Source organism: Pelophylax lessonae (assembly GCF_965119305.1).
Source record: "Pelophylax lessonae genome assembly, chromosome: 8".
NCBI classification, from domain to species: domain Eukaryota; kingdom Metazoa; phylum Chordata; class Amphibia; order Anura; family Ranidae; genus Pelophylax; species Pelophylax lessonae.
In genome coordinates, this window is record NC_138775.1 from 53204807 (window position 1) to 53217436 (window position 12630).

The 12630-nt window shown below is 41.2% G+C and overlaps 1 protein-coding gene across 2 annotated transcripts in view; it reads right to left on the reverse strand.

Annotated features, from left to right (window-relative positions):
- Positions 1-12630, reverse strand: part of PRICKLE2 (prickle planar cell polarity protein 2) — a 462431-nt gene that overhangs the window by 80213 nt on the left and 369588 nt on the right. For both annotated transcript variants that reach the window (XM_082265402.1, XM_082265403.1), the window contains one exon: positions 10192-10305. In XM_082265402.1, coding sequence (XP_082121528.1) covers positions 10192-10305 — 114 coding nt within the window. The remainder of the gene's footprint in view (positions 1-10191; positions 10306-12630) is intronic.

Here is a 12630-nt window from a genome sequence, read left to right on the forward strand (position 1 = left end):
ATTGTAAGCTCCTTGAGGGCAGGGACTGATGTGAATGTACAATGTATATGCAAAGCGCTGCGTAAATTGACAGCGCTATATAAGTATCTGAAATAAATAAATAAATAATACACAAAAGGTGTAGTTAATGGTGGTGTCCAGCCCTTTATTGATAATTATCTGTGAATAAATATACCTTAAAGTGGAGTTCTATACAAAAGTGGAAGTTCTGCTTTAAGGACTCCTCACCCCCTTACATGCCACATTTGGCATTTACCTACCTAGTTTTGACAGGTACTCAGCTACTACTTCTGCTCGGAGCAGAAGTTTCCCTCTCCCTGCAATCTGCTGGGACACATCACAGGTCCCAGAAGATTACCCAGCCATTGAGGAGGCGCAGCACGACTGACGCATGCGCAGTGTACTCCCGGCTGTGAAGCTGTCACATTAGGGTGCCCACACTTGTGATTCCGGCGCTGGGGAGAGGCAGGGGAGAGAACCAAGGGTTTGGGCGGCCTCATTGCTGGATCATGGGATGGGTGAATATGTGTATATTCAAAGTCAGCAGCTACACTTTTTGTAGCTGCTGACTTTTAATAAACACAAAAATGTCTGCAACTCCACTGCAGCAGATGGACCTGTAGTTCTCAATGGACTACGATATAGATAGTTTCCTGTTCCACTGAATCTTTCTTTGGCTCTCCAGCTAACAGCCTGTACAGAGGTACAGGCAGAGAGCTGGAGGAAGAGTTTGCAGCAGCCTGACATTGCACCCACCATCCACTGCTCGCAGGTGAAATGTTTTGCAGGTTCCTGTAAAAAAAAAAAAAAAAAATGGGAGCGTGCACCTAGCCTTCAAAGAGAGAAATGTTTTGCAGGTTCCTGTAAAAAAAAATGGGAGGGTGAACCTAGCCTCCAAAGAGACCCTATCACCAACGTAAATGTTTACATGTAACAGCACAGAAAAATGCATATTTGCAACCGTTTTCTTTTTCATAAATCATTTTTATTGACTTTCAATATGCCTTTAGGCTCCACTCACACTTTGCTGCAGATCTAATTTGTGTATTCTGGCGGGGGATCCCCGCTATCAGAATGCAATACTGCAACAGGGGAGATCCCTGCGCCAAGATCACTTATGTGGATGCAGGGATCTGCCTTTGTTTTTGCTGGTTCAACGAAAAAAAAAGCTGTGCGTGTATACCCTACTCATTATACAATACAAAGATGACAGCTGGCACGGGATTGGGTGGCCCACCCTACTTACTTTCAGATTTTTTATTTTTTTTAAGGTTAAGGATGATAATGTTGCATAGGGTTCTTTATCACCATGTCAATGTACGGCATATGTCTTGTATTAAAAAACCCAATACAGAGCAACACTGATGCATAAAAGAGATAAATAACCAAAAAGAATGCAGACATATGGAATGAATATAATTATCTAAATTGTGTTCCAAGATCTCCAAAAATAATTAACCCTAAGGAGCGATCTTCATAAGAAACTCGGTTGGAAAGGGGTTTCCGAGTCATATTTCAAATGTTTAATTTTATCTGGTTGCTTTTATCTCAGACCAAGTCTTACAGGAACTGCATCTATTATTTATTTACATTCTGGAAGGTGACCAGATTTGCTCAGAAGTGTGAGTCCAAAAATACAAGGATCCAGGCATGTTTCTTTCCTGGTTCTACCCAAGCCAAGTTGTGAGTCCAAAGTTCACACTTAGAACTCCAGGCAAATCTATAAAAATGTCCTTAACCTCACTTATCCTCTTACAACTCATCAAATCATTTTCATTCAGTATTAGGATTCCTTAAAATTTGTTTTATTTGGGGTTGTCACATACAAAGTGAAAGCTGAAATTGGGCATGTGGTGAGAGCACCTGCTAAATGAATTTTAGATGACAGATCCTTAAAGTGGTTGCAAACAATCACCTTGTAAAACAACCCATTCAGATAAAAATAGAATATAAATTAGGCAAAACATTTCTTTATAGATAAAAAAAAAAACAAAAACTTTATAAATACCTTTTTCCCTTTTTTTTTTTAAGTGATCACATTCCCTCTATTCTCAGCTGCATAAGAGCTGGGGGAGGAGAAGCAGCAGCCTTTCCCCTAAGCCACATTAGTAAAATAGAAAAAAAAAGGTTCCAATGCAGTTCTTACCCTTTGCATACTCCAGCACTGCCCTCCATTTAGTCTTAAGCCTCGTACACACGCAACGATTATCGGCCGACCAATCGTCCGACTTTTGTCCAGAGTTGTGTTTTGTTGGTTGGAATGTGCCTAGACTGCACACGAATTTTCTCGGCCAACAAAAATCTACGTCAGAAGTGATGTCATGTGCTGGTTTACTTTCCGTGTGTTTTTTTCTTCTCTGAGCATGCCCAGTCTTGCTCATCAGATTTTTGTCTGCCGAAATCTGTACTGACTGACGGAAAATCGGCCGTTGCGTTGACGGCCAAAAAAAATTTTATAGCCTGCACATCAGATTTTATTCGGCTGAAAAGTCAGAGTCGGTTGTCGAAAGCATCATACTAACAAGCCGAAAATCGGCCGATCGGACGTTGGCCGAAAATTCCCGGCCAATAATCGATGCGTGTGTATGAGGCATTAGGTTTTACAGCACTGGTCTTCTGGGTTGATCGACACCCAGCTTTATTCAACCCACTTCTGGCTGTCTATAACAACCCTCTACATCTGAAGCATGAGTGCCAGTCTATGTAATCTAAAGTTGGCCATAGATTAATAAACGTTTTTCATTTAGTTGTTAGTGGGGCCAAATCGATGTTCGTTTTCATCCACAGTGATGAGAAAGTTTGAAAGGAGCAGTATGGAAAATTCTTCAGGAATTAATACATTTCTCACAGTGAATGTGGATTTTGTTTTTGAAACTCCATTCCCTTCAAAACTGACTTTTACCCCTTCCTGCCCAGCCCTGGCGTCCCCTCAAAGTGGAAATTCACTCTCCCAATCAGCATTGATTATTTTTATTCCTCATGCTGTTAGCATTAATAAATAGATAGGAAATTATATCATATTTACTTGTTTTAAACTTTTTGTTTTTTTTACATTTCTTTAGTTACTTCCTGGTTTCTTGCCTAGGCAAATTATGTCATACCTCCCAGGAGTCTTCAGAAGGGGAGGAAGGGTTTCCTCAGCTAAGCACACTCTCCTGCATGCATGCTTGAGCTAAGGGCATATGGATTCCAGGAAGTAAATGCTACATGAATAATTTGCCAGTACTGAAAGCATTTGTTACGTCGAAAAAAAAAAAAAAGAGAAAAAAGGATCCGGTTTCTTTAAAGCGTGTTATACAGCACAGTGGTTGTGCTGTGTAATTTGGCCCCTTCTATCACCTGAAATACCTGGCTGATCCTGCCTGGTGCTGCCCTCCCCCGTGAAAAACAGACCACGGTTAATCAAGACTGCTGAGCCCTGACACGTAGTCAGTTTACGTGATTCTGTCATCCGCAGCTCTTCTATCTGCTCTCCTGTGTCCTCCTCTGTCTTTCTACCCCCTCCCCTCTCTGCCTGTCAGCTCTGTGTGTGAGCCATCCCTCCTCTACCCTTCTAGCACCTTTCTAAGCAGTGCAAACACTACTGCTCACAATCACTGCCAGACCCTCTGCTAGGATAACCTGTAGTATATACTGTATGCCTGTTTGTAAAACTCATCTTCTAAATACCTTATTTCTTCTCCCTGATCAGCGGTCATGTGACCAACTGTCGCTCTCTCTTCCTCCGATGTATGCACTAAAGAGGGAGGTCACGTGACCGCCCCTCGCTCTCTTCCTCCGATGTATGTACTACAAAGGGAGGTCACGTGACCGCCTGTCACTCTCTCTTCCTCCGATGTATGTACTACAGAGGGAGGTCCTGTGACCAACTGTCACTCTCTCTTCCTCCGATGTATGTACTACAGAAGGAGGTCACATGACCACCTGTCACTCTCTCTTCCTCCGATGTATGTACTCCGGAGGGAGGTCATGTGACCACCTGTCGCTCTCTCTTCCTCCGATGTATGTACTACAGGGGGAGGTCACGTAACCGCCTGGCAAGCATCAGAGGGAGATCTCGGCCCCTCCCTCCGAAGTACATACATCGGAGGAAGAGAGCGTTGGGCGGTCAAAATAAGGTAGAAGAAATAAGGTATTTAGAAGATGAATTTTACAAAATGACATACAGTATATACTACAGGTTATCCTAGCAGAGGGGCTGGAACCTCTTTAAAATGGCCACAACCAGAAATGCTAGGAGGTTGTTTTTCAAAGTGATTTTCCAACAAAATACAGTGTAGAGACATGGATGGATGGGGAAGATTGCGTTGCATATTAAAAATGAGTGCTCAGGTGCAGTGAAGATCCATCGCCCATTGAAGCATTTGTGCAATGTGTGAGCATTCTTTAAGCGCCACACACACATTTGTAAAGTTGATGGCAAGAGGTTTAAAATAAACATTTTTTTTTTTAAGTACTATTGAACGACATTCGTAAGGCCATCAAATGTAATGTTAAGAATTGTATTAAAAAATCTACTAGTGTATGGCAAGCTTAAGAGAGGTCATTTTGTAGGGCTCTGGCAGTGCTCATCTTGTTTCCCCTTGCACAAAGGAGCAGATACCGGTCTTGCTGATGGGTTAAGGACCTTCTATGGCCCTGTCCAGCTCTCCTAGAGTAACTGCCTGTCTCCTGGAATCTCCTCCATGCTCTTGAGACTGTGCTGGGAGACACAGCAAACCTTCTGGCAATGGCCTGTGCAACCTCTATAGGTTCCAGTTATCACCTCACGCTACCAGCAGTGACACTGACCCTAGCAAGATGCAAAACTAGTGAAAAACAGTCAGAAAAGATTATTAGGGAAAAAAATGTCAGTGGCCTCCACCTGTAAAACCGTTCCTGTTTTGGAGGTTGTCTCATTGTTGTCCATCTAGTGCACCTGTTGTGAATTTCATTAGCACCAAAGCAGCTGAAACTGATTAACAACCCCCTCTGCTACGTAACTGACCAGATCAATATCCCAGGAGTTTACTTGACTTAATGCTATACTCCGATTAAAAAGCATTCCTTTAATTTTTCTGAGCAGTATATAGCGGGAGCCAGGCTCTGGCAGGGTACACGCGCTCACCCTGAAGCCAATGGAGGAAATCACGTACAGGTACGTGATTTTGCGTTTAAGGGCCCATCTGCCGCAGTAAACGTATGTGAGGCGTTCCTTAAGCTCAAAATCACGTACCTGTACGTGATTTCCTCCATTGGCTCTGGGGCCCAGCTCCCACTATGATTGGACAAAGCGGGAGCCAATCTGCGGGTCTGGCAGACACAATGTCTTCCGGGAACCTGTCGATCGTTCAGATAGAGGCCGAACCGCAGTTAATGTATATTGTACTGTGTGTCTCAGTGTGTGTATATATGCATCGTGTCTGCTGGGAACCTGTCGATTAACAAGGCAGACCACCGTTCTGCCAGAAAGGAAAATTGAGATCTTGTGTTTCTGCTAAGCATCTCTGTACATTCCAAGGATTATAACAACCTTCGTTGCAGATTCCTACCTTTTGTTATTCTAAAGAAATCACTGTTTGTTCCTCTATGCTAAGTGGGTCTAATGAGAGTGGTTTCATAATTATCAGTCAGCTGTGCAGCTGCAGAGTACTAATGAGTAAATCTGCTGGGCCTGTATCCCTTTAGACATGTTCCTATTGGGAGTATCTCACCAAGAATGACATTTTTGTTGCAGGGGATGCCAGAAATCTGACTTGTATCTTAGTGCAGACTTCTGGGAAAATCAGTGAGCCAATCACACAAGCAGGAAATTATGTTTCTGGGGTGTGGTCAGTGTACATTCTGTGTACAGAACAGCTCCAGGTGGCCATATTGCATTGCATTTTCAGAAAATTACAGTGGATGCAGATGGAAAAGGAAAGGTAATTTTTAATAACATTCAATCACAATATGACTTGTGTCGCAATTGTATGTGCTAGATTATTTAGCTTTATTTATTTCGATATTTTTCTCTGTTTGCTATTTTTCCCCCCCACGAAAGTGGAGTTACCCTTTAAAGAAGTCTAACCCAATGGGGTAATCCTATACCCTGGGGGTAACTGCAAGCTGTACTTTTCTGTGCATTTCAAATTTAGTATCAGCATCATAACTGTTGTGTCACAATTTTCAGGGACAGTCCCATGATTTGTCTCCAAAACTTTTATACCTGGTATTTCGCCACAAAATCCTTCTTTTAAACTGGATGTTAGAAACATTTCCTCTCTCTATTAACTGTTGATAATTATTGAACAGTATCATTTTAAATAGAGATATATTCCAGCTCAATAAATACATCAGAGAGAATGTTCTGCATGACATCAATTCAGGAACGTAGTGCAGTGCAGAAAGAACAGCATGTGATCAGGAACAGAAAATGCAATTTAAACCCCCACCTGCTGGTAGGCTGACTGTGTGGTAAGCCCTCCCTGCTGAGCTGTGTGTGGCTGACATATCTGTTTTTGAAACTTAATTCACAATGACAATCTGAGCAAGAGCTTAGTCAACCAATGTTCCAGAAAGCTCTTTACGGATACTCTCTGATTTGCTTATTATTCAGCGGGCATAAGAAATTTCCAAAGTCAAGTGTATATCTTGCTAAATTTGGGCAGATGTTAAAGCAGAACGGCAGCCAAAAATAGTAAGATAAAGATAAGAATAGCACACTGAAAGATAAAAACCAAACCAACATTTGTTACAGCGATCACCTTCAATCCAAAAAATTCCCCTGCAGCACTTTTTTCTGCCACTAGATGTCCTCAGTCTGATGGCTAGCATCATTCAACCCACTTCCCCTGAGCTCAGGTCATCCTGGACCCACCCCCTGCCTGTGACTGGCCAGTGAAATGAGAATCAGCACAGCGATGAGTCCATCTCTATGTCATTCTGCTCTTTCTTCCTATCAGCAGGTTTAAACAGTTTGTAAATTAAATTTTTTAAATAAATAAAATAATAAAAATATTATACTTACCTGGTTTTGCGCAGAGTGGCCCTGGACCTCCTCTTCTGGGGTCCCTGGCCGGTGATCATGGGTTTTTCTCTTCATTGTCTGTCCCCATAACAAGCCGCTTGCTATGGGGTCAGATGTGCATCCTTGCTCCTGAGTCAGGCTTTGTGTGCCCATAGACACACACAGCGCAGCTCAGCCCCACCCCCTGCTCTCTGCTTACTAGATATTACTGACAACATTAGGAGCCAATGGCCCCTGCTGCTTTCAGCAAAGCCAGTGAAACCTCGAAGAGAGAGAGAGAGGAGACCTGCAGGTGCTGGATCAATACAGGAGTCAGGTAAGTGTTAGGGAGGGGGAAGGGACACATTGGAAGGTTTTTCTTTTCACCTTAATACAGAGAATGCATTAGGTTAAAGAAAAAACTTTAGACTTTATAGTTACTTTAATGTCAGCACATTACTGGTTGGCTCATTGTATTGCTTCTTCCTTTCACACTCTAGCCCCGCTGCACAGGGACTGCAAGAGACTAATACCAGGTCTAATTCAGGTACTTACCCTGCTTGCATTTCAAAAAATACATTTAATGATCTGTTAATAAATACAGTGCTGCATTCATCTCTGTTTTTTATCTCTTCTTATGTGTCTTTTAGTTCAGCTTTTAAAAAACTCCTAGCTTAGTAGCCTAGTCTGAGAGTCTCTTTTAAAGGAAGACTCCACTCGTATTAAAGTGTTACTAAACCCAGGACCCTGAATTCTCTATATCTGGTCTCTCACAGTACATAGAACATGGAAATGCAAATATTTTAGTAAATATAAACTGCTAAATACCTTTTTTCATCAGCAGCTAGAGCTCTTCTGACATCTATCAGTGTCTAGTTAAAGCTTGTAGGAGTTTTCATTATCCAACAATTGTCCTATGAGAATGCAAGACCCCTGACCCTCTGTCCGGTCAGTGCTGATTGGCCCTGTGCTAATCACATGCACTCTCCCAAGGAAAAAAAAAAAAAAACCCTAGCAATACACACCAAACTGAGCATGTGCAGCCTGACTCCTTGCTCTATAAATATCAGGATATTTTTTGGAGTCAGTGGAAGAAGGAGATGATCAGAGAGGACAGGATCAAACACTGATTTTACTGTTGTGGGTTTAGTAACACTTTAAAGGACCAATAACAAACAATTTTGTAAATACATTTTTTTGAAGATTACACTTTAAACCACTTCTGGACCGGAAGATTTTCCCCCTTAATGACCAGGCCATTTTTTGCGATTCTGCACTGCGTTATTTTAACTGACAATTGCACGGTCGTGCGACGCTGTACCCAAATAAAATTGATGTTCGTTTTTTTCTCACAAATAGAGCTTTCATTTGGTGGTCTTTGATTACCCCTGTGATTTTTATTTTTTCGTGCTATAAACAAAAAAAGAGCGACAATTCTGAAAAAAACAAAAAAACAAAATGTTTCACTTTCTGCTATATAACATTCCCAATAAAGAAAAAGTTAAAAATCATTTTTTTTTTTTTTTTATAATTCTAGGCCAATTTGTATTCTGCTACATATTTTTGGTAAAAAAAAACCCCGATAAGTGTATTTTGATTGGTTTGCGCAAAAAGTTCGCGTCTAAAAACTAGGGGGAAAAATTTACATAATTTTTATTTTTTTTACTAGTAATAACGGCGATCAGCAATTAGTGGGACTGCGACATTACGGTGGACAGATCGGACATCTGACATTTTTGGGGGGACCAGTGACATAATCAGTGCTAAAATATGCACTGTTACTGTACTAATGACACTGGTAGGGAATGGGGTTAACACTAGGGGCGATCAAAGGGTTAAATGTATGCCTAGGGGGTGTTTTGTAATGGCGGGGGGGGGGTAGGCTTATGGAATTAACACAGGGATCTTTGTTGATTGCTGACAGAACAACGGACTGCTGTGTTTAGAACAGCAGACTGCCGTTCTGCCTTCATGGGAAGCGATCGCGGGAGCCCGGCAGCACTCGTGGCCACTGGCCATGCAGATCAGCTTCCCTGCTGGCGAATGGGGGCACGCGCCCCCACGATCACTCCCGTGAAGCGACTCACAGGTACGTTGTTTCGTGGGAACCTGCCGCCGAATATCTGGCTGTCGACAAGTGGTTAATTTTAAGCATGCTACACCTGTTACCATCTCATTTGTATCTTACTGGCAACCACGCAGAGTAGGGTCATGCCTAAACAATCCATTAAATCTAAATAAAGTAGATATGCATTACATAGCAGTTGTTGCAAATCCCTGTGCAGCAAGGCTGGAGAAGAGAGGAAGAAGCAGTGCCAGGAGCCAATCAGTTCATGAACTGACAAGAAGCATGCTGGTAGTGGGACATCTGGACTGATTCCGCCATGATTGCTGCCTAGGATGCATATTATGTTCTGTTGACCTCTTGCTTCGTATTTCAAGGTGTGATACTGGTAGCATGGTTTGATTTACTGTCCTTTGTTGAATCCCCCCCCCATTCCTATTCCCCCTTCTATTAAAATACTTTAAGATCTTAGTTTTATCATGGATGGGACTACTATTTTGTATATTTACCCTGCTTCAAGTTGGTGCTCTGAGCAAGGTTAGCGCCGGTTGGGGGTTGTGTTTTTGGTTTTGTACCAATCCTGTATTTATGGCAATGTGTTTTTTTATTTTGCATTTTTTATGAGCGAGAGAATGGCCAGACGGCTCTGTTTTGTATATTTCTATTCCTAAGATGAATAAATAGATGTTTAAAAAAAAAGAAGCTGGATGCTGATAGGAAGAGAGCAAAGTGAGAATAAGATAAGCTTATCGCTGTGCTGCTTCTCCTTTTACTGTCCAGTCACAGTTTGGGATAGGTCCAAGATGACCTTGGCTCAAAGTAAGTGGGTTGAACAGTGCTGACCATCACAGTGAGGACATCTAGTAGCAGAAAAAAGTACTGCAGGAATAATATCTGCATTGAAACTGAATGTTGCAGCAAATGCTGGTTTTCGTTTTCATTTTTATTTTTTTCTTGTCATGTTTTGCTTTAAGGAGGGTACTGAAATTTCCTGTCTTGGTATCTTTAGAAGAAAATCAGGCAGGAATTTGCAATGAGGTTTAACCAAATCCTTAAAATGTATATAATTAGGACGGAGAGGATTTTTCCCAACAAAAGTTCCACTTTGATTGAAAAAAGTAAAATAGTTCAGGTCCTGCCTTGAACCCCCATTACTTACTTCATTGTCATGAGGAGGCAACTGATGCAAAAGCTGTTTGATTCTTGATTTCTCCCCAGGGCTGTTCACATAAGGGACTTTATCGTCAGGCAAGCAGCTGTAGTACTGGTGGACCTGTGGACACAAATGCAAACTTCATCACATTTACTGCACACACAAACCATTGCTGGTAAAACAATTTTGACCAAGATGAGGTCATAGTGTCACGCGAAACTGAAAAACAAAGTTGTAAACGACAAAACGCACCATAAAATAAAGCAGATTTCCTCGATTTTCCTTTGTCATCAGCAACTAAACAGACAATCCTGCAGAAATTAGAGTTATTGCCTGAACGAGACACAAAACCCTGCGCAGAAAATGGCTGCGTTCCATCAGACACATGCAAAAGACATCACAAAAAACCTTCAGAGGCCATTAAGGTGTCCTTTCTATCTTCTGCAAGTCCATTGCCAAAAAACAGTAGTAAAACATTTAGAATTTTAAAATATCCTGTTATTTTAGTCTATTATGTGATGCCTGTCTCTAAAGCCGTATGTTTTATACATTTAGTTTAACTTAAAAAAAAAAAAAAATTAAAGATTTAACAGCTTGTAAAATAACTGAAGAATAAGATCTACTACCGAGTCTCTAATGTATTGGTGGTGTGAATATTTAATATATTTACAGCGAGAGACACCTTTATCTTTGGACATTAGTGATACCTAAGTGTCATAAATAAGGATACGTGTAAAGGGAAACTGGTGTGTTATCAGCCAGAGCACATCTTTAATTATTTTTTTATATTTGCTAGGAAGTATATTTTGACATGATTTTTATTAGCTTGTAGCATATGTAAATTTGTATATTAAATATGTTTTTTCATATCAAGATTTGTAAATGCTCTTTCTGGTAGCCACCTCTATATAAGATGCAATAAATATAAAACAAATGCAGCAAATATAGAGCAGATCACCCGTAGTAACATAAAATATATCTCTTAGCTTAAAGGGGTCTATATGTCAGCCATAAACTTACGACCATCCACCTATCATACGTACCTTGAGAACGTCAGTTTTGACGAAACATACGCCGGTCGCGGCGTGCTGACGTCACCTGTGCGAGGCGTGAGGGCGGGTGTTTGAAGCTGACCGGCCGGCGGCTTCGATCCAGCGCTTACTTATTGCATTTTTGTAAGTGTAATCTTTATTTTATGGCATTAAACGTTAAATGGTTTTACACTATGGAGCATTTTGTTTTTTGCTTATGACCATTGATATTGAATGCGGGCTGCCCTCGGATTTTTCCTCTGATCGGGATCAGTCTTGTCTGGGAGTCTGAGGAACACAGTGTATGTCCTGGTTGATTCTTTGGCATCATAAAACTATAATTTCTGGTAAGCAGTGTATATGTCGGTGGTGGATACAGTCACGGATTTAATCCGCTTGTTTGACAGCGTTCACCTGGGTCTTGTCTACTATCACTTTTTTATTCATTCTTTCTGGTAAGCAGAATATGATGTTGGTGGTGGTCTCCTATTATATCTAGCACTCATCTAATCACACTCACTCAAGGGGTATATATCCTGTGTGTGCCTTAGTCAATACAGTATCACGCTATGTTATGTATATTTTCTTATATATACACGTGAGTGACGCCTGTTGAGCTTTTCGCATCGTCTGTGGCCCGGAATCGTTTGATTGAGAGCCTATCTGGGATCTTGCAGCTGGTCTTGAGAGCATCTTCTTATACCAGGCTTATTTACTTACTGTTTCTGGTAAGCAGTATATATCTCACAATATTTTTTCTGAGGAATCATTGGACATTTCTTTGGACTTCACATTATTGCACATAATCTTTCTACGGTTTATGGGACTTTATGAGGATCATATACATATATCATTTATGTTTCTCACTTAGCGCAGCTTCTTTATTCTTTAAATGTGTATATTAAATATGTTTTTTTCATATCAAGATTTGTAAATGCTCTTTCTGGTAGCCACCTCTATATAAGATGAAATAAATATAAAACAAATGCATAAAATATAGAGAAGATCACCCGTAGTAACATAAAATATATCTCTTATCTTAAAGGGGTCTATATGTCAGCCATAACCTTACGACCATCCACCTATCATTGAGTATGTCAAGCCAAAACATTACCTTTTGCCTCCAAACAGCCCTGACCCATAGAGGACTGGATGCCACTAGACCTCTGAAGGTATGCTGTGGTATCTGGCGCCAAGCTGTCAGTAACAAGTCCTGCAAATTGTGAGGTGGGTTCTTAATGAATCTGACTTGTTTTTCCAGCACATCCCAAAGATGCTGGATTGGATTGAGATCTGGAGAAATTGTAGGGAATTGGCGAACACCTCAAACTTGTTGTTTCTACAACCATTCTTGAACCATTTTTGCAGCGTGGCAGGGTGCATTATCTTGCTGAAAGAGGCCACTGCCATCAGG